At 43.5% G+C, this 22729-nt stretch overlaps 2 protein-coding genes across 3 annotated transcripts in view; one reads left to right on the top strand and one right to left on the bottom strand.

The window, feature by feature from the left end:
* Positions 1-22729, top strand: part of zswim8 (zinc finger, SWIM-type containing 8) — a 425535-nt gene that overhangs the window by 368187 nt on the left and 34619 nt on the right. The window lies entirely within an intron of this gene.
* piezo1 (piezo type mechanosensitive ion channel component 1 (Er blood group)) overlaps positions 1-22729 on the bottom strand; it is a 308724-nt gene that overhangs the window by 22800 nt on the left and 263195 nt on the right. The window contains exons 47-50 of the mRNA XM_070977141.1: positions 20838-21026; positions 14777-14869; positions 13567-13739; positions 71-193 (exon numbers count right to left, since the gene is read on the bottom strand). Of these exons, the coding sequence (XP_070833242.1) occupies positions 71-193; positions 13567-13739; positions 14777-14869; positions 20838-21026 (578 nt within the window). The remainder of the gene's footprint in view (positions 1-70; positions 194-13566; positions 13740-14776; positions 14870-20837; positions 21027-22729) is intronic.

Below are 22729 nucleotides of genomic sequence, written 5' to 3' on the forward strand. Positions count from 1 at the left end.
TGTGTAAAATATATGTGTTAAATAAAACACAAAACACTTGAATTCACATCCTTCCAGACAGTAAACCTACACAGGCCTAGTGCGATTGCCAACCAGTAATGAGGCCAGATCTGCTCTGACTGGATTCCCAGGTTCCAGGTCTATAGAGTGTTTGTCAAAGGTGTGTTCCACTGTCCCTCCTTTACCCAGGTCCCTGTTCAAAACAGACACAATCAGCTTTTACAGGTATAAACATTCAATGACAGATCACCTATACCCAGTAATATTATATAGCAGAGGAACTGTGTTACACAAAGGAAAACAAACAATACAAAGTATAGGGGTCCAGAATTAACAGCTATCCATATAATCAATCTTGTATTACCTCAACTCTCAATCTTTTAAGAATACTCAGATAACAAAACTGGTTTGCATACATGTCAACAGAAGGGAGTATCAGCAACTGAATTGGGTCTGGGATATAGATGGAACAATTTTGTGAATGGAATCACTTTGGATGGACACATTTTTTTTAACCCTGTAAAAACTGTTACCATGCCAAAACAGAAAGTTGATACTGAAAATTGGTGACACTGAAAAAAAGACAGACATTAAGAAAGACTAAAAATCATTGAAAAACACACCAAAATGACACACCATGGCAGGCACTCCACTGTGTGAGAGAATGAATTTCCTTAAAACAAGCAGGAAAATAGTTGGCAGCATCTCTATGAATGATTTGGTCCAAATAGCAAACAAAGTCAATCCAGACTCCAAAATCATCAAAGTGGCTGAAAAGAGTAGCATGTGAGAGGAGATTTTCACATCTCAACATAATAAAAACCAAGTACAGATCTCATCTGTCACGTAAAGAGTCATTCCTGCCTGTGGCCATCAACCTATACAACTCCTCCCTCTGAATGGCCCTTGGACTTCACTGTCACTGTCTGGTCTGTTCTGTTCTGTTGTATATTTTACAATTTCAGTTTCTGCACATCTAATTCAATTTTGCACATTTAATTCATTCAGTATATAGTGTAATTCTAATATATATTTTCCATCTCAATTTTGCTCATCAAATTGCTCAGTATATAGTAAAAATACTTGTTTTATTGCTGTACATTTTATTGTGTGGTATATTTCTGTATATTTGTATATTTCTTATTTACATATATCCTTAATCCTTAATATTTTGTTTCTTTTTATATTGCCTTTATATATATGTTCCTTCTGGTTCTTTCTTTCTAATTTTATTCTAATCTATAATTCTATTTTGTATGGAGCACTGTTACAAAAAAACATTTCCCCTTGGGGATTAATAAAGGAACGCTGATTCTGATTGTAGTATACCGCTCTCCTGGTCCTTACTCCGAATTTATAGCTGAGTTCTCGGAGTTTCTATCAAGTTTAGTTCTTGAAGCAGATAAAGTAATTATTGTAGGTGACTTTAATGTACATGTCGACGTTGATAATGACAGCCTTAGCACTGCGTTTATCTCAGTATTAGACTCAGTTGGCTTCCGCCAGAATGTACATGAACCGACTCACTGTTTTAACCACACCCTCGACCTTGTTCTGACATATGGCATTGAAATCAAAGACTTAATAGTCTCCTCACAGAATCCTCTTTTATCAGACCATCATTTAATAACTTTCGAATTCATATTACCAGACTACCAGCCAGTAGGCAAAAATTCTTATACCAGACTCCTGTCTGATAGTGCTGTAGCTAAATTTAAGGATATGATCCCATCAGTATTTAATTCAATGCCATGTCTCAATACAACAGAGGAGTCTTATGCTAACATTAGTCCCTCCCAGATTGACTTCCTGGTTGATAGTGCTACAGGATCGTTGCGTATGACACTTGACTCTGTTGCTCCCCTAAAAAAGAAGAAAATTAAACAGAGGAGGTTAGCTCCATGGTATACTCCTCAAACCTGCAAATTAAAGCAAACTTCACGGAAAATAGAAAGGAAATGGCGTTCTACCAATTTGGAAGAATTTCGGTCCGCCTGGCAAGACAGTCTTAAAATATACAGGAAAGCCCTCCGCAGTGCCAGGGCAGCCTATTACTCTGCACTAATAGAGGAAAATAAGAACAATCCCAGGTTTCTCTTCAGCACTGTAGCCAGGCTGACAGAGAGCCATAATTCTGTTGAACCATGTATTCCTTTAGCTCTGAACAGTAATGACTTCATGAGCTTCTTTAATGATAAAATTCTAACTATTAGAGACAGAATTCATCGACTCCTGCCGTTAACAGGTACTGTTTTGTCTTCAAATGCAGAAATCGTAGAAACTGTTACTCAGTCTGTCGCAGTTTTAGACTGTTTTACTCCTGTTGACCTTCATCAACTAATTTCAATAATTTCATCATCAAAATCATCTACCTGTATTTTAGATCCTATCCCGACTAAGCTGTTTAAAGAAGTATTACCTCTAATTGACTCTTCAGTTTTAGACATGATCAATCTCTCTTTATCAACAGGCTACGTACCACAGTCCTTTAAAGTAGCTGTGATAAAACCGCTACTGAAAAAGCCTACTCTTGATCCAGGGGTTTTAGCCAACTATAGACCGATATCCAACCTTCCCTTTCTCTCAAAAACTCTTGAGAAAGCAGTTGCCAATCAGCTGTGCGACTTTCTAAACAATAATAGTTTATTCGAGGATTTCCAGTCAGGATTTAGAGTGCATCATAGCACAGAGACAGCACTGGTTAAAGTTACAAATGACCTTCTAATTGCATCTGATAAAGGATTTGTCTCTGTACTAGTCTTACTGGATCTTAGTGCTGCATTTGACACCATTGACCATGGCATCCTATTGCAGACATTGGAACATTTCATTGGCATTAAGGGAACTGCGCTAAGCTGGTTTAAATCCTACTTGTCAGATCGCTCTCAGTTTGTACGCGTTAATGACGACTCCTCTGTGCTCACTAAAGTCAGTTATGGAGTTCCGCAGGGTTCTGTGCTTGGACCAATTCTATTCACCTTATATATGCTTCCTTTAGGTAAGATTATCAGGAAGCACTCAATAAATTTTCATTGCTATGCAGATGATACCCAGCTATATTTATCAATGAAACCGGAAGAAACCAGTCAGTTAACTAGACTACAAGCATGTCTTCATGACATAAAGACCTGGATGACCTGCAATTTTCTGATGCTAAACTCAGACAAAACTGAAGTTATAGTAGTAGGCCCTAAACATCTTAGAAAGTCACTTTCTGATGACATAGCAGTTATGGATGGTATTGCGCTGGCCTCCAGCACCACTGTAAAGAATCTGGGAGTTATCTTTGACCAAGACATGTCCTTTCACTCCCATGTAAAACAAATTTCAAGGACTGCCTTTTTTCACCTACGTAATATCGCAAAAATCAGGCATATTTTGTCTCAAAATGATGCAGAAAAACTAGTCCATGCATTCGTAACTTCCAGGCTGGATTATTGCAATTCTTTACTATCAGGCTGCCCAAATTCGTTGCTGAATATTCTCCAGTTGCTCCAGAACGCTGCAGCACGTGTTCTGACAAAAACCAGGAAGCGAGATCATATTTCTCCAATACTCGCCACTTTGCACTGGCTCCCTGTAAAGTTTAGAATAGAGTTTAAAATTCTCCTCCTTACTTACAAAGTCATAAATGGCCAGGCACCTTCTTATCTTAAAGAGCTCATAGTACCTTATTGCCCTACTCGAACACTGCGTTCCCAGAATGCAGGTCTACTTATGGTTCCTAAAGTCTCAAAAAGCAGAACAGGAGTCAGAGCATTTAGCTATCAAGCTCCTCTCCTGTGGAACCATCTTCCAGTCTCTGTCCGGGAGGCAGACACTGTCTCTACATTTAAGAATAGGCTTAAAACTTTCCTTTTTGATAAAGCTTATAGTTAGGGCTGGCTCAGGCTTGTCCTGGACCAGCCCGTAGTTATGCTGCTATAGGATTAGACTGTCGGGGGACATCCAAAGATACAGCGAGCTCCTCTGTCCTTCTGTCCCTCTCCATCCGCACGCTCTCATGTTCTACCACGGCGTGTTACTAACTTAGCTCCTTCCCCGGAGTCTCTGTGCTTTGTCGTCTTGCAGGTTTCCATGGACAGTGGCTGAATCTGGATTGTGGATTTCAGCTGCATCTCCTGCCTTGGCCCTGCCTGACATCCACTGCAACTGCTACTGCTGTTATTACATCCACTGTCACTGTTACTGTTACTGTGACTGCATGTCTGTCTCTCTGTCTCTGTCTCTGTCTCTGTCTCTGTCTCTCTCTCTCTCTCTCTCTCTCTCTGACTGCATTTCTGTCTGTCTGTCTGTCTGTCTGTCTGTCTGTCTGTCTGTCTGTCTGTCTGACTCTCCCTCTCTTGCTCTTCCTCTCTCACCCAACCGGTCGAGGCAGATGGCCGCCCACCCAGAGTCTGGTTCTGCTCGAGGTTTCTGCCTGTTAAAAGGAAGTTTTTCCTCGCCACTGTCGCCAAGTGCTTGCTCATGGGGGAATTGTTGGTTTCTTTGTAGATAAAAGAGCTTGGTCTGTACCAGCTCTATATGGAAAGTGTCCTGAGACAACTTCTGTTGTGATTTGGCGCTATACAAATAAAATTGAATTGAATTGAATTGAATTGATTCTGATTCTGATAATTCTTTCTCAGCCCTGATGCACATTCACCTGTCAAAGATGACTACAGACATTTGACCCACAGACAACTGTGACCTGTGGATGGGCAAAGCTAATCAGATGCTCAACCAGGGACTGATAAGTGCAGCTTTATCATCTACCATGCAGGAAGCTGAAGCAGAAGGCAGTAAGGGAAACACTGAGGACAGTGAAGAAGATTACTGTGTATTGGGTGTATGCAAAACACCACCTCCTGGTACTAAAATGTGATGCCAGCGGGTGGTGCCAGAAAAAGTCCTGTTACAACCTAGTTTAAAAAGTTTTATCTTTTATGGGTCTTCAAACATCTCAGTCTCCTGAAGGATTGTCAGACTCAGCTATAATTTGTCATCATCAGTATACTGATACTGATGTGTACAGTTTACAGTAGTGGTTCCCAAAGTGGATGCTGTGACATTCATTAATAATTTATTATGCCTTTCTAATGTTTCACCAGTTAGAAAACTAGGCAATATTTATATGAGCCTCATTTTATGTTAGATTTTCGAACATACAAAAATAGAGAAAAATTAACCACAGGACAGAAACGTCCAATTAAAGGAAGCAGTGAAACTAGCAGCTGTTAGAATAAGCAATGGAAAAAACTGTCAATGTACAGTACAGAGTTTAAAAATTCTGATACCATCAGGGAAAGCCAGGAGGCTTACAGCTGTGAAGGGGTTTACAAAAGTTTGGAAACCACTACTGTACAGTTTTGTCATTTGTCACAGCCAGCTGTTAGCTGTAGCATGCTAGTTGCCAAAAGGTTGTTTTCATATGATGTCATGTCACGTTTTTGTTGTGGCACAAACTGCAGATGGAGGACAGGAACTAATTTTCTCTAGAGAAAGCACTTTGCTTTGTGTCCTTTACAGTTACTCAGATCGATCTAACCGAGATACCATGACAAGCTTTTATTGAGTATCAAAAGTTGTTGTTCATGAGAATTGACTGAAAAACACCAGAAAAAATGTCTTGTTAACTGTGCAGTCGGCAGGAACTAATCAGATAATGATGGAAATGGTGTAATATTAGCTACTGTTTTATATCTATTGTGATAGATTTAAAATAATAGCTAAAAGTAACATGACTAACAGTTGTTAAATTGGCGTAAACAGTTTCACATAAGACAGGTGAATGTAAATAACGCACCCTGTCATGTTTCGCGACAATCCACATCTTTAGTGGCATTTCACCAGACCTTTGACAGCGGTCAACCAAGCAAACAATTGTAATGTGAACGTCAACATTCAGTACTGCAGCGCTGAACACGTTGCTAGGTTTATCCATAGGACAATAAAAGCTACTCACCCGAACAAAAATTAAATGACGGAGCACCTTGGTACCAAGGTCGTGGACGCAACCTCTAACAAAAAAGTTGTATGCCTCCATACTTTTGTATGCTTTCATTATGTTAGCATAGAGCGATGTCTGAATGACCAGGTAGTTGGTTATATCTACTCCCTCAATAACAGGCAAAACTTTCAGTTCAGTTGAATAACATAAGGGTCACATCCAACATATGTTCTGATTTTCTGTTCATATCTTTATCTTGTAATTTCATCTTAACAAGCATATAAAGTAAATAACTTCCAACCATAACTTCCTCCATCTCCTGCACTGTGGTTTTCACTTGCTGCCCTCCATCTGAATTAAAGATCATGGGCTCTATTTTCGACTCCACTGTCGGCGCGGCACAAGCCGGTAGACAGAGGCGTACAGAGGTGCGCCAGGATGGGCGTTGCGGCGCAGTAGGGGGGAGGTGTCGGCATAATGAGCCGCATTGGAATTTTCGACCATTTCGGTCTGCGCTGGCGGCGACACATGACTCGCCACATCTGGCGAATTCTAGCATCCCTACAGTCTTTCATGGGGACACTGCGGTTCTGGATGGGTGGCTGCTAGGTGATAACGGCTATCCACTGAAAACGTGGTTGATGACGCCTTGGGCTCTATTTTCGCCTCCGCCACAGTGGTATTTTCGAGCGGCGCAGGCAGGCGCACGGCGAATTTGGTATTTTGGTAGACCGAGGCTTACAGAGGTGCGCCAGGATGGGCGTTGTGGCGCAGTAGGGGGGAGGTGTCGGCATAACGAGCCGCCGCATTGGAATTTTCGACCATTTCGGTCTGCGCTGGCGGCGTAAAAGTGCGCTGAAAGCTCTGCACCTCAGACCTGGTCAACTCTGTGCGCCGGCGGCGCAAGTGGATTTTCATAAACCGGCGGAGTCGTGCGCTCACGTCACCAACACCTCACAGTCAGGTTTCCACAGTGTCTGGCATTTCACTGCGATCAATTATTAGCAACAGCCGCAATTCAATGCAACTATCTGTGTCAGCACATACAGTCAGACCTAAATTTATATATTTTGATCGGTATCTCATCTGACCACATCGAATCTGTGACTCAAATTGCCTGGTGACAAATGTATATGCCACTTTCCCCGGGTCGGCACATGACTCGTTCATCCGGCGAATTGTAACATCCCTGAAGTCTTTCAGGGGGACACCCCTCTGGATGGGTGGCTGCTAGGTGATGACGCCATATATCAGACCGTCAATAAGACAGCAGCGTGGTTTTAACGGTGTTTTCAGCGGTGTTCGGTCAGTCATCGAACGCACACTGCGATCAATAATTAGCAACAGCGACGATTCAATGCAACTATCTGAGTCAGCACATACAGTCAGACCTAAATTTATACATTTTGATCAGTATCTCATCTAATCACATTGAAAGCGCATTCGGCATGCGTAATTGTCACTCACCCTGACTGAATGTACACAGGTGACACAGGGATGCGAACTAATCGGTTAACGTCGCTGTGCCGACCAGAAACAGCCGTGGCATCCTACAGAGCATATATACTGCATCTATCTCAGAGCACTCGAGAGACAGAAAGAGACAGACACATGTGTGATGAGTGATCGTTGTGATGATGTTGTCCGCTATTACCTACGTCATCTCATTCCAAATACAAATGTTATCATTGTAATGCTTAACGTTATCTACAAAGATGGAGTACATCATTGCTTTGAGGAGGAGGAGGAGGAGGATTTACCATCTAAGGACCTCATACTTAGACATCAGAATCAGAATCAGAAATCCTTTATTTATCCCCGAGGGGAAATTGTTTTTGTTGCATTGCTCCTTACAGGAATAGAATTAGAAAAAAAAATAGAAAAGAAAATAGAGAGAACTATATACATAAAAAGCAAATATAAAAACACTATATATATATATATATATATATATATATATATATATATATATATATATATATATATATATATATATATATATATATATATAAACAAAATATACCACAAAATATAGAACATCATATAAAACAATATATATATATATATATACTGAGAAAACATAAACAGTATATACAAACGGGTGTGCAAAGTAATACAAACGGATGTCAGGAGACATGAGTGACGTCAGTCTCCAGGAAACTTGCCATGCGCCTCGCCAGCGGTGTTCTTAAAGGTGAGGCGAGGAGCTGCTGTGATTGGTGAAGATTTGACTCGGCTGTGCCAAACCCACTCCACGCCTTCTCCCCTCCCACTTTCCAAGTTGCGCCGCTGGGTGGGACTGAAATGAGAAGGAGGTGGAGATGCGCCGGTGGCGCAGCTCACGAAAATACCAAAGTCTGCGCTGCCACGCCCTGTCGGCGCAGCGGACCTGACTTTGCACCGCGCCTGTGCCGCACCGGCGGCGGAGTCGAAAATAGAGCCCCATGTGACTGTTAGTGTGTTTTTGTGTTCTTGTGGTTTTTCCATCACTCGTCTCGGTTGATCGTGTGTACGTATGGATGTATAGCTGCTGGGAATAGTGATTTGCTTTCTACTACTTTGTGGATTAGTTAAATCAATTTCAGGAGATCCATTGAACTTAGGGTCCATTGTTTACACACAGGGACAACTGATCACGTTGAGCAACACAAGTGTGCTCGCAGTGGAAAGACTGGAGATCCCAAAGGAAATAAGGAAGAGGATGGGGGATGCAGATCTCCAGTGAAGTGTCATGAGAAGAAAAGACGGTACAAACCATCCATATCATCTGTTATTATGGGAAATGTGATATCTCTCTCAGAGAGGATGGAAGAGCTAATAGCGCTAACTAGACTGCAGAGGGAGTACCAGGAGTGTAGTCTCACGTGAAACATGGCAAACAGAGATGATGTCGGACTCACACAATTTACTATTTACAATTACAATTTGTCATTTGGCAGACACTTTTATTCAAAGTGGTGCACATATGAGATTTCAACAAAAGCAAGGTTCTAGAGAACAACAAAAATAAGTGCCCTAGCGCAACTTTCTGGTGCTACAAGACAATGCTACGAAGTAGTGACAGAGAGTTTTTTTAAATTTTTTTTTAAAGAACAAGGTGTTCAGTAAAGAGCTTGGTCTTTAGTCTTTTTTATAAAGATCACAAGGGACTCTGCAGAATGAATGGAGTTAAGTATTCATTCCACCACCTGGGAACCACAGAAGAAAAGAGACTAGGTAGAGACTTAGGGGTTTTTGGAGGTGGCAGCACCAGGCACCGTTCCTGGGCAGAGTGTAGTGAGTGGGAGGGAGCATAAACTTGAATGACTGAGTTCAGGTAGGTCAGAGCGGTATTGGTGGCAATTTTGTATGCAAGCATCAAGGACTTGTACTAGGAGTTGTGTTGCATGCTCAGACAGGTAGGGTCTGATCTTCCTGATGTTGTACAGGGTGAATTGGCATGACCAAGCAATAGAGGCCACATGCTCTTTGAAAGTTAGCTGGTCATCAATCAAGACACCCAAGTTTCTGGCATATTTTGAGGGAGTGAGCAGACCCAAGTCAAGCTGGATACTGATCTGTTGTTGTATAGAGGGACCGGCTGGGCTGACAAAGAGCTCAGTCCCTGACAGGTAAAGCATGAAGGTGTTGTTCCTTCATCCATGCCGAGATATCGGTGAGGCATGCCAATATCCGAGCCGAGACCGTGGGGTCATTTGGCGGGAACAAAAGGAGGAGCTGGGTATTGTCAGCATATGAGTGGTATGAGAGGCCATGTGAGCGGATGACTGCACCAAGTGCTGTGGTGTATATTGAGTAGAGAAGGGGTCCAAGCACTGACTGTGGTACCCCTGTGTACAAGCAGTGGGATTTGAACACTTCTCCCCTCCAAGATACTGCAAAGGATCTCCCTGAGAGGTAGGACTTAAACCAGCGGAGAGCAGATCCTGAGAAACCAAGCTCAGCGAGTGTGGAGAGGAGGATTTGGTGGTTAACGTGTCAAAGGCAGCTGCTAGGTCGAGCAATAGTAGAACAGAGGAGTGTCCAGTAGCCCTAGCTGATTGTAGTTTTATCACTACAGATAAGAGCGCAGTCTATGAAGAGTGTCTGCGTTTGAAACTGGATTGGCTGGGATGTGCAGGTTATTCTCAGAAAGGAATTCAGAGACCTGATTGAAGAATGTGCCCTCAAGAGTCTTGGAAAGGAAAGAGAGGAGTGAAAGTGGCCTGTAATTTTCAACCTGAGCTGGGTTTCTTTAGCAGTGGGGTTACTCAGGCTTGTTTAAAAGCAGAAGGGAACACAACCATTGTAAATGAGAAGTTGATCATGTGGGTTATAGCAGGGATAAGTGTGGGTGAGATGGCCTGCAGAAGGTCGAAGGGTATGCCACCTCCCGGTCCATCAGGACGAGGTGTGTGGGAGAAAGTACAGTCAGCTGAAAGCGCAGCTGGTGTGGTTGTGTTTTCTGTGGTTTCAGTCAGGGCTAGGACCTGAATTTGATGTAGGTTTACAAGTGCTTGGATAAAATCAGTTTTGTTTACAGCAGACTGGCAATTCCATAGGGCAAATGAAAAAGCAATGTGAGAAGCTGAGGTTTTTCTGAGTGAGTAATGGTTCTCAGGATTGTGTCGCCTTTTATGGCTGATGCGTTTTTTTTGTATGCCCTGTAGGACTGGAATATATTGATAGGACATGGTGTGTGTGCACAGAGAGGCAGCAGGAGTAGTGTAAAAGTAGTGGTGGGTACCTGTGTCCCCTGTGTCCCTGTTCAGTGGACTCGCACAAGTAGACTCCCAGGTCTTTACCCAAATACCCATAGAGGGCGTGACCCATGTCAGCCGACCCTACTATCGAAACTCAGAGAGTGAGAGCAAGTGCTCTGTGACACAATAACAACAGTAACAAAGTCGGCTAACAGCCTAGCTCCTAGTATGAGCCAGAAATAATGACAGAAAATACTTACTGTTCGATTGCCAACTCCTATCATCCAAAATCCTAGCTTGTTCACACATTATGCTGGACAATTTTCAACTGCTGAGAGTGAAGGAGAGCACTAAGAGGAAAGTTGGGGGCATAGTGATGTTTGTGAACAACAGATCATGTAACCCAGGGCACATCAACGTAAAACAGTAGCACTGCACTGCAATGGTAATTGAGCTATTACCATTTAGCATTTGGCCATATTATCTTATCCGAAGGAGTTTTTGCATGTCATTGCAATAACTGTGTTGGCTGATGCAGCAGCAGCATGCAAGCTACTACACACTGTGTTTTCACAACTGCAGACATCGCACCCCCAGGCCCTCCTCCTCATCTCTGGTGACTTCTATCACGTTTCCCTGTCCTCCACTCTCCCCACCTTCTCCCAGTATGTGAAATGCTACACCAGAGACAATAGAACATTGGACTTACTGTATGGAAACAATAAGGATGCTTACAGTCCATTACCTCTCCTCCCGCTGGGCCATTCCAATCACAACCTGGTTCATCTGCTCCCTACATAAACACCTTTGATGAATAAACAACCATCAATCATCAGGCATGTGAGAAGATGGTCAGAGGAGTCCATCGTGGCACTAAGGGACTGCTTTGAAACTACTGACTTGGATGTGTTGAGCAGTCCACACGGGGTGGACATTGACAGTGACAGTTTAACAACCTGCTTATGGAATACATCAGCTTCTGTGTAGAAAACACTATGCCTACCAGGAAGGTACGGCATTTCCCAAACAACAAACCCTGGGTGTCCTCGGAACTGAAAGCCTGAGTGAACGAGAAGAAGAGGGTCTTCAGATCTGGGACAAAGATCAGCTGAGAAGGGTGCAGAGGGAACTGAAACAGGAAATAAGGAGAGGCAAAGACAGCCACAGGAGGAAGCAGGAGTTTTGGAGGGGCCTGAAAATCATCTCATTCTGCATATCATGAGTGTCAGTCTGGAGAGAGTTCCAGCCCTTTGGAAAACTTCCTATGTGGTTCCAGTCTCAAAGAGCATGCATCCCAGGGAGCCCAGCCACTTCAGGCCGGTAGCCTTAACTTTCTACCTGATGAAGAACTTGGAGAGGATCATATTGAACCATTTCCATCACCTGGTGAGCAGTGAGCTGGACCCCCTACAGTTTGCATATCATTCAGGTATCAGTGTGGAGGACACAGTCATCTAGCTGCTCCATCAATCTCTTTCTCATCTAGAGCATGGTGAGGGTCATGTTTTGTTTTGTTTTTTACCTCTCCATTGCTTTCAACACAATCCAACCATCACTGCTCAGGGGTATAGCTGGAGTATACTCCTTCGGAGTATATCCGACACTGTTAAAAACATTTTATGACTCTGTGGTGGCATCTGCAGTTTTCTATGCAGTGGTCTGCAGAGAGCTGGCTCTGTCCAGGACTGCCCTCTGGACACCATCGAGGGGATGGGTGAGAGGAGGATATTAGCTAGGCTGACACAAATCATTAACCCATCCCAACCCCTGCAGTAGGGGGCTTAAGCAGCTTCTTTAGTAGCGGACTGCTGCATCCAGTGTGCAAGAAAGAACGCTGACACAGGTACTTCATCCCAACAGCTGTTTAATGCAAGCATCATGTAATGTAGCACTGTGTTGATGCTGTCTTTTCCCAATTCTACATCATAAATCCACTTTGTTTTTGCACTACTGTTATAAATGCTAATATATACTCACATTATCCATTACATCTGGTGCAATTCCTAAATTATTTCTCTCAACTGTGCAATAGCACAATTTATTATCCATATTGGGAACAGTATTTTTCTAAACTGTATATATTGTGCATATTCATTGACTTAGTATTTCTCAAGTGCAATAGTATTTCTCCGGTGCAATACAACATGACATAATAATTTTTGTCATAAGAATATTGGCAATAGTGCTCTCTATGGCAGTAGGATTTTTATGGCATTTAGTATTTGTATAATCTGTACATCCATCCATTTTCTATGCCGCTTATCCCTTTCGGGATCGCGGGGGGGGCCGAAGCCTATCTCGGCTGTCAACGGGCGGGAGGCGGGGTACACCCTGGACCAGTCGCCAGTCAATCACAGGGCAACATATACAGACATACAACCATTCACACTCACACTCACACCAAGGGGCAATTTTACAGTCACCAATTAACCTAATGAGCATGTTTTTGGTCTGTGGGAGGAAGCCGGAGTGCCCGGAGAGAACCCATACATGCACGGGATGAACATGCAAACTTCACACAGAAAGGCCTGACCCGGGAATCGAACCGGCGACCTTCTTGCTGTGAGGCACGCGCACTATAATCTGTACATAATGTACATAACTTTCTATGGCAGTACGATGTTGATATTATTTAGTATTTGTATAATCTGTTCATTATGTATGTATACATAGTTGTTTTTCTATTCTGTGTCCTGTACACTTTTTTTTTTATCTTGACCCTATTTTGCCATTGTTTTTGCTTTTTGTAATACTTCCAGGCTGTAACAACTTAATTTCCCTCAATAAAGTCTTATCTTATCTTATCTTATCTTATCTTATCTTATCTTATCTTATCTTATCTTATCTTATCTTATCTTCTTTTACAATCTGTTACTGGGTTAGATTACACTGAACCATCCATAAAGGAAAATAGCATAATGCCATTTCTTAATAAAGAGAGCAAAGGTTTTTTACCTCTGGAAGTTCCAGGCCAGACGTAGTGTTAGGTCAACAGGACTTCCAAGTAGTTCTTTAATGACTTCTTGTCTGCTGGGTGGGCTGATCCTCCACACGGATCCTGAACTGCCTTCGATCATGGCCGTCACAATGTCTTCGTAACTATAAAGAGTGATGAACTGCATGGCTACCTAGTTGCACATACACACAAAATTAACGATGAAAAATAAGTATACAGAGATGCAGTAACCGAGGTACGACACACATAATCTCAAGGTTTACACCCTTTGAATATACAGAAGACTAGACTAGCAATAGCAAAATGGACACTTACAATGGTCAGATGAAGTTTCAAGCAGAAACAGTCCTCTTAAATTTACCCATAGACAATGTTAGCTTGAGTATTTACCAATGTTACAACCTAGCATGTCTGAGAGCTAAGCATGCTAAAACAAATAATTTTGTGTCAATTATTCATTTTGAAATGTGATTTAAACCAATATTTTTATGCCTGATTGTGCTGCCAAACAAGTTAGAAATACATTTTGAGTCTGTTTTGTTCAACATGTCACAAGAATAACAAGGTATATAAAGAGGAAATTCAACTGAAACCACCCTCTCCCTATTGAGAAAATGCGGGGAAAAAGCACTGATCCTTGTATCTCAGTGGAAAGGAAGTGACACATTTTAAGGTGTATTTAGTATGCCAAAAACACAGCAATGCAAAGCTTTAGCACAATACAAAAAGTTGCATTTAAAGACTGGGAACGTGTGTGTTTAATTTGAAGTGCTTTGTAATATAATATTAGCATGGTTCATTAAGATGTACTTTAATTTCACTTAATTTCAAGTATATTTACGTAGATTTCCAACACGTGATATACTAAAAATGTACTGCAAGTATGTTTTGAGTACTCATGAATCCTGATTTTCACTGGTGTTCTTCAATACATTTAAAGTTTATAAAACTTTATGTTAAAATACTATTTAAACTTCAAGTATACTCAAGAATGACTCATGTGGTACTCAAGGATGACTTGAGACACTTGTGTACTTGAAGATGACAAAAATAGCATAAAGTTCACTTTGTACATTCTTCACATTCTTCAAAAAGGATCATTTAAGTATATTTTTTACCTGGCAACTAAAGCACCCAGACAGTAGGAAGGCCAGAAAGTAGCAGTGCAAACACACAGATGCAGAAATCAACAGTAAAATCAGAACGCACCGCATTGTCTCCAAACTTTTTTGTGAGTTGGTCATATTCAACGTCTGTGAAGGGCTGGATAGATTGTTGCTGCACACTCATGGTGAACAGGGGCTTGACACAAACAGAAGAAAGAGAAAAAAAACACTCCTGGATAATGCACATTTTATACACTGTCATGCTGTGTGGTTCGTGTTACATTTGTATCTATATTCAATTTGGCTGTACTGCTTGTAGACTGTATTATAGCTGTGATGATTATCATTTTCATTATTGTGCATCTAGAGGTGCACAGCTCTAGGTTTCTGCCTGTTAAAAGGATGTTCTTCTTTGCCAGTGTCACTGAGGGCTTGCTCATGGGGCAATTTTTGGGCCTCTGTACATTAAAGAGTATGGTCTAGACCTGCTTTGTATGGAAAGTGCCAATTGACAACGTTGTTGTGTTTTGGCACTATTTAAATAAATTGTATTGAATTGTGGGGATCCATTGCTACTGAAGAGATTTCCACCTGTGAAAGAGACGGGGGTCTTTCAAACCCAAAATTCTCAGTTTTTAACACTGACTTTCTGTAGTCTCCAATCCAAAACTGGGATAATCCTGATTACATTGTCATGGAAATGTATGACATGTCATCTCTTAGGAGAAGTGATTTCACTCTTGATTCACTAAAATGCACAACAAGGCCAAACAACAACAAAATTATAGCTGTGTTAAGCAGACATATTTAAAATAATCCCTGTATACTGACAGAATGTGTACTAATTTAACACACTGCTGATAATACATTAATTAATTAAATTACTATATTAATTAAAATAACTTCAATCAGTGTTTTTTCCATTTGTCTATGCAATTTTCTCAACACCCAGGAACCATTTTTGGGCACACCCTCTCATTCAATTGCTTGTCTTTTTTAATACATTCTGCATCTTAGATCAATACTGTGAAATGACTGCTATGGAATTATGTAACAAGCAAAAAAAACAACAAAAAACCCTTATCGTGGTGGAGGAGTTTGAGCACCCGAATGATCCTAGAGGCTATGTTGTCCAGGGCTTAATGCCCCTGGTAGGGTCTCCCAAGGCAAACAGGTTCTAGGTGATGGGTCAGACTAAGAGCGGTTCAAAAGCCCCCTATGCAAGAAAAGAAATCAAGGCAGCGTACATCGCCTGGATTGGCTTCACCGGGGCCCCACCCTGGAGCCAGGCCTGGGGTTGGGGCACTCAGGCAAGCGCCTGGTGGCCGGGTCTTTGCCCATGGGACCTGGCCAGGTACAGCCCAAAGGAGCGACGTGGGCCTGCCTTCCCATAGGCCCACCACCTGCAGGAAGGATCAGAAGGGCCGGTGCTATGTGATATGGGTGGCAGTCGTGGGCGGGGACCCCGACGACCCAAACCCTGGACAACGACTCTGGCTATGGGGACATGGAATGTCACCTCGCTGGGGGGGAAAGAGCCTGAGCTAGTGCGGGAGGTTGAGCGATACCGGTTAGAGATAGTCGCTCACCTCCACACACAGTCTGGGCTATGGGCCGAAAGGCAGTACAGAGTACCTGGCCTTCTTGGAGTCCCTGGGAGGGTTACTGGAAAGTGCTCCAACCGGGGACTCCATTGTTCTGCTGGGGGACTTCAATGCTCACATGGGTAGCAACAGTGATACCTGGAGGGGGGTGATTGGGAGGCATGGCCTCCCCGATCTGAACCCGAGTGGTGTTCTGTTATTGGATTTCTGTGCTAGTCACAGTTTGTCCATAGCGAACACAATGTTCAAGCATAAGGGTGTCCATCAGTGCACATGGCACCAGGACACCCTAGGCCGGAGGTCAATGATCGACTTTGTAGTCGTATCATCTGACCTTCGGCAGTATGTCTTGGACACTCGGGTAAAGAGAGGGGCTGAGCTGTCAACTGATCACCACCTGGTGGTGAGTTGGATTCGCTGGCAGGGGAGGAAGCGGGACAGACTTGACAGACCCAAATGTACCGTGAGGGTCCGTTGGGAATGTCTGGCAGAACCTGCTGTCAGGGAGGTTTTCAACTCCCACCTCCGGGAGAGCTTCGACCAGATTCTGAGGGAGGTTGGAGACATTGAGTCTGAATGGACCATGTTCTCCACTTCCATTGCTGATGCAGCCGTCCGTAGCTGTGGCCGTAAAGTCGGCGGTGCATGTCGTGGCGGCAACCCCTGAACTCGGTGGTGGACACCGGAAGTAAGGGATGACGTCAAGCTAAAGAAGGAGTCCTATCGGGCCTGGTTGGCTCATGGGACTCCTGAGGCAGCTGACGGGTAACGGCAGGCCAAGCATGCGGCAGCTCGGGCGGTTGCAGAGGCAAAAACTCAGGTCTGGGAGGAGTTCGGGGAGGCCATGGAGGAGGACTACCGTTTGGCCTCAAGGAAATTCTGGCAAACCATTCAGTGCCTCAGGAAGGGGAAGCAGCTTTCTGTCAACACTGTTTACAGTGGAGATGGGGAGCTGTTGACCTCGACTGGGGATATTGTCAGGCGGTGGAAGGAATACTTCAAGGATCTCCTCAATCCCACTGTCATGTCTTCTGTAGAGGAAGCAGAGACTGGGGACTTGGAGGTCGATTCATCCATCACCGGGACTGAAGTCACTGAGGTAGTTTGCAAGCTCCTCAGTGGTAAAGCGCCGGGGGTGGATGAGATCCGCCCTGAGTACCTCAAGTCTCTGGATGTTGTAGGACTGTCTTGGTTGACACGCCTCTGCAGCATCGCGTGGCAGTCAGGGACAGTGCCTCTGGACTGGCAGACTGGGGCGGTGGTCCCTCTTTTTAAAAAGGGGGACCGGAGGGTGTGTTCCAACTATCAGGTGATCACACTTCTCAGCCTTCCTGGGAAAGTCTATTCCACTGGAGTGGAGAATCCGGCCGATAGTCGAACCTCGGATTCAGGAGGAACAATGCAGTTTTCGTCCTGGCCGTGGAACACTGGACCAGCTCTATACCCTCCACAGGGTGCTTGAGGGTTCATGGGAGTTTGCCCAACCAGTCCACATGTGCTTTGTGGACTTGGAGAAGGCATTCGACCGGGTCCCTCGGGTCATTCTGTGGGAGGTGCTCCGGGAGTATGGGGTTGGAGGACCTCTGTTGAGGGCTGTACAGTCCCTGTACAACCAGAGCAGGAGCTTGTTCCGCATTGCCGGCAGTAAGTCGGACCTGTTCCAGGTGCATGTTGGACTCCGGCAGGGCTGCCCTCTGTCACCGGTTCTGTTCATCATTTTTATGGACAGAATTTCTAGGCGCAGCCAGGGGCCAGAGGGGGTTTGGTTCGGGAGCCGTCAGGAGACGTGGATGAGTTTAAGTATCGTGGGATCCTGTTCACGAGTGAGGGAAGGATGGAGCGTGAGATTGACAGGCGGATCGGTGCACCGGTCTGTCGTGGAGCTGAACTGAAAGGCGAAGCTCTCGATTTACCGGTCAATCTACATTCCTACCCTCACCTATGGTCATGAACTTTGGGTCATGACTGAAAGAACGAGGTCCCGGATACAAGCGGCTGAAATGAGTTTCCTTCGCAGGGTGGCAGGGCGCTCCCTTAGAGATAGGGTGAGGAGCTCTGTAATCCCAGGAGGAGCGTAGAGTCGCTGCTGAGGTGGTCTCGGGCATCTTTATCGGATGCCCCCTGGACGCCTCCCCAGGGAAGTGTTCCTGGCATGTCCTACTGGGAGGTGGCCCCGGAGAAGACCCAGGACACGCTGGAGTGACTATGTCACTTGGCTGGCCTGGGAACGCCTCAGGGTCCCCCCCGGAAGAGCTGAGGGAAGTGTCTGGTGAGAGTGAAATTTGGGCATCCCTGCTCAGACTGCTGCCCCTGCGACCCAGCCCCGGATGAAGCGGGTGAAAATGGATGGATGGATGGTTGGATTTTAGATTCTTAATAGCCACCATTTGCTTTTGAAAACTTTGTACACTCTCGCAGGTACTCGTCATGATCTGGTTTGTTTGGTTTTGTTATTTACTGTTTTATGCTGACAGTTTACCTTATGTGTGATGTTTTTGCTTTATTTCCTGTATTCCTGTGTCATTGTGCAATTGTGTGAGTCCTTCTTTGGTGATTTGTTGTTTTTCTGTATGCTGTGGAGCTGTGTGGGGCTTGTTTTCCTGTTGACTTTTTTCGGCAAAGGTTGTGCATGGTTTGGGAGCTGGCTTGGACACAGTTTCTGCTAATCACAATCCCGGACGGATTAAAGACTGTGGACAACGGAGGACTCATTTTTGGATTTTTGTTCTGGTTGATTCTCTGGATCTTGCTTGCTTTTGTTGGATTTATGGAGTCTCTTCCCTGTTTTGTTTGAATTCATTCTGCCATTGAACTGTTTCATGTGTCCTCCTGTAAGTCTTTGTTTGCCACATGTATTGAATAAATTAACTGAACTGCGCCTTCTTTGGTCTCCATTTGGGTTCCATCCAATGTTCCTCCATGACACATGACACCAGCTTCATGAGGTAATCACCTATAATGCTTTTCTAACAGTTGAAGGACTTCCCATATACACTAAGCACTTGTTGGCTAATTTATCTTCTCTGCAGTCCAACTCATCCCAAACTATCTCAATTGGTTTTAAGTCAGGTGATTGTGGAGAACAGGAAATCTGATGCAGCGCTCCATAACTCTCGTTCTTCAAACAGTCCTTACATAGCATGCAGGTGTTTTTCTGGGTCATTGTCCTGTTGAAAAATAAATGATGGTCCCAAGGAGGACAAATAAATCAGCAAGAGTGTCACCAGGAAAGCACTCCTACACATCACACCTCCTCCTCAATTCTTCACAGTGGGAAACGAATATGCATATTCAATCCATTCATCCTTTGTGCATCTCACAAAGTCATAGCAATTGGAATCGAACCGAGCAATTCTCTTGGTTATTTGTTGTTGGCTTCTTGGTCTCCCTCAATCATGGTTTCTTTGCAGCACTTTGACCATACAGGCCTGATTCACAGTCTTTTCTGAAAAAGTTGATGTTGTGATCTGCTGCTCGAACTCTGTGAAGTATTTATATGGACTCTAAACTGTGGTGTCATTAATTGACAAATTTCGAGGCTGCTATTGAAGATACATTCAACATTCTTTAAATTTTCCTTAAATTTTAACTTCTGAGAAGGCACATCCGTTAACTGAAATCCATTCCATTCCTGTCTTTAAGATAATACAAATAGTGTGCAAAGCTGTCATCAAAGCAAACCTGGTGTTATGGCTGTGGTCTTGAGCAAATGTTTTTTCCTCCCTTTCTGATACTGCATCTTCTCCTCCACTCTCACTCAGCAGGTTGGAGCAGGAGAGAGGCAGACTGATCCACGCAGGGAACGAGTTTCATGAGCCACATCTGCCTCTCATCAGTTGATAAGCCCGGCTTCTTAAGCCACCTCATGCTCGACTCCTGTGCGGGACTAATGTCTTAGTTCCATGCTGCACGCAGCTCGCTACATAGTGATTGCGTGTCTCTCGTCTCGCTCCTCCTGTGTTTTTCCAGCACAGTTGTATATACTTCGCTGTGAATTTTTTCATAGTCACTTTTTGTTCTGCAGTTACTAAATTATTCTTCCCAGTATGAATTTTGAGTTCTCTTTACTTTGTACTTTCGGACAGTAATCAGTTTTTTCTTATCATCTTTGTTTTGTGTACTTTTTCCCCATTGTGGTGATTCTCAGTTTTTTACTCTCTCGCATATGTTTTTCTCCCTGCCAAAGGTGAATTTTTATTTGCCTCCTTTGTTAATAAACTCTGGTTTTCATCATCTCTGCAACTGGGTCCTGGCCTTCCTTTGTCTCAGCCGTAACACCTGGCTATTTCAAGGAATGTGAAATATAAAACAAGTTTTGCTCAGTTTCACACTTTTTTGTTTGCTACATAATTCCACATGTTCTTTAATAGTTTTGGTGTCTTCAGTACTAATGTACAACATAGAAAATTATCAAAATAAAGAAAAAAACACTTAATGAGAAGGTGTGTCCAAACTTTTAAATGGTATTAATAAATGCAGAGGTCTGCCAACTTTACAGTCATCATAACTTTATTAGGTGTGTTATTTAAGACATAGTAGAAGAAATTGCTATATGATTACCTCGTATCCTCCCAGCTTGACAGTCACTGTGACATCGATGGGGTGGTTGACAACACCCACCACTGATCTGACCAATGAAATGAAGAGAAGGGGAAACCAGATGATGCAGATCAAGAAGAAGATGATGAGTCCACCCATGCCATATTTCACTATCTTCTTCTTCTTCTGCCCTTTAGGCTGTGGATATTTCTGACGGAAGAAAAATGTAATTAGTTTTTTAAACTTTGGCAAAATATAATGTTCAGTATTTCTTTACATGTAATACTAGTCATAACTAAGATAAACTGGTAGAGTGGTTTGTGTGTCACTGTGACCCTAGGGGTTGTGCTGTCAGGGACAATAGCCAGTAGGAGATGGTAGAGGGGTTGTTTCATTGAAGTTGTAGGCATGTTTGTCTAGTCAGCCTCATTCATTGATCCTTTATCTGTCTGAGGTTGGTGCAAGTATGTTTTGCCTCTGAAATATCAGTAGCCGAATTGTGCTATGTACTGTCTGTGGTGCAGCCATAGTAGATGGATTTGTAATGGTGCCTTTTTCTTTCAGTCTTGCGCTTCTGTCAGTTTTATTTTGGATCTAAAATATTTTCTAAACTGTACTATATGATATTGTAGCCTATGTACTCTATGATCAGAAGGTAAATCAGCATGTAGTCAAAGAAGAGCAAGACGATGATCGAGACACACTGTTATCTGCAGTATTTCTATAATATTTTTATTATCACTGGTTAAGCTGGGCTGCACGGTGGCGCAGCAAGTAGCGGGCGTGCCTCACAGCAAGAAGGTCGCTGGTTCGATTCCCGGGTCGGACCTTTCTGTCTGAAATTTGCATGTTCTTCCCATGCATGCGTGGGTTCTCTCCGGGTACTCTGGCTTCCTCCCACAGACCAAAAACATGCTCATTAGGTTAATTGGTGACTCTAAATTGCCCCTAGGTGTGAGTGTGAGCGTGAGTGTATATATGCTGGGATAGGCTCCAGCCCCCCCGTGACCCCGAAAGGGATAAGCGGCATAGAAAAAGGATGGATGGATGGATGGATGGATGGATGGTTAAGCTACCATTAGCTAACATTAACCCTCCCATTGGGCCACCCACTGTTAAAAATTAACAAGTCACCAATCAACTCCCAAGGCAAATTGGTCCCACATTGGGGGCCAGACTAAGGTCGTTTTCACACCTGAACAAGTGGACTCGGTTCGATTGGGGAGCTGAAAGTCGCAACATTGTTGCATTTATCACTAGTTTCGGTTCTGCTTTCACACTGTGATTTCTAAAGCGCACTGAACTTTCTGAGCAGCATCACGTGGTTGGAAAGGGTGCTCGTCGATTGGACAAAGTAGCAGGGGAAATCCCTCCCTCCCGGCCCGGAAAAACGACAGTGAACGCATCTGTTCCTATAATGCTATCGTAGCTTGTCAGGGATTGATTCTGTTATTATTTTCTAACTTTGACAATCTAACATGTGACAGCATATGAGCTCAGAGTGTAAGGAGTGTGGCTGTTGGTAGTTGTGATTTGGTTTTGTTTAAATATGCCAAATTGTGAATTTATGGGTTATTGTTGTTCAGACAATTGAGCTAAGCTAGCTAGCAACTGCTAATGTCAGCGGTCACTTGTTGCCATCGCAACAGTAAACATTCACGTAAGGACTAATGAGCTGTAAATAGAGATGCAGAATCAAGCTATATTATAAATACAGATGAGATATGTTGTATTTTAGCACAGAATACATGATTTTAGTAAACCTATAACTGTGTATGCACTGTGTATAGCGTCAGTATGTACATTTGGTCCGGTGTTTGGTCCAGTGAGCTATCACACTGTATATGAACCGAACCAGGGTTCGCTTGCAAGCGAACTGAGACCCACCTTTTCAGGTGGACCAGAGTTCGCTT

The sequence above is a fragment of the Chaetodon trifascialis genome, chromosome 13 (genome assembly GCF_039877785.1).
Source record: "Chaetodon trifascialis isolate fChaTrf1 chromosome 13, fChaTrf1.hap1, whole genome shotgun sequence".
Lineage (NCBI taxonomy): Eukaryota > Metazoa > Chordata > Actinopteri > Chaetodontiformes > Chaetodontidae > Chaetodon > Chaetodon trifascialis.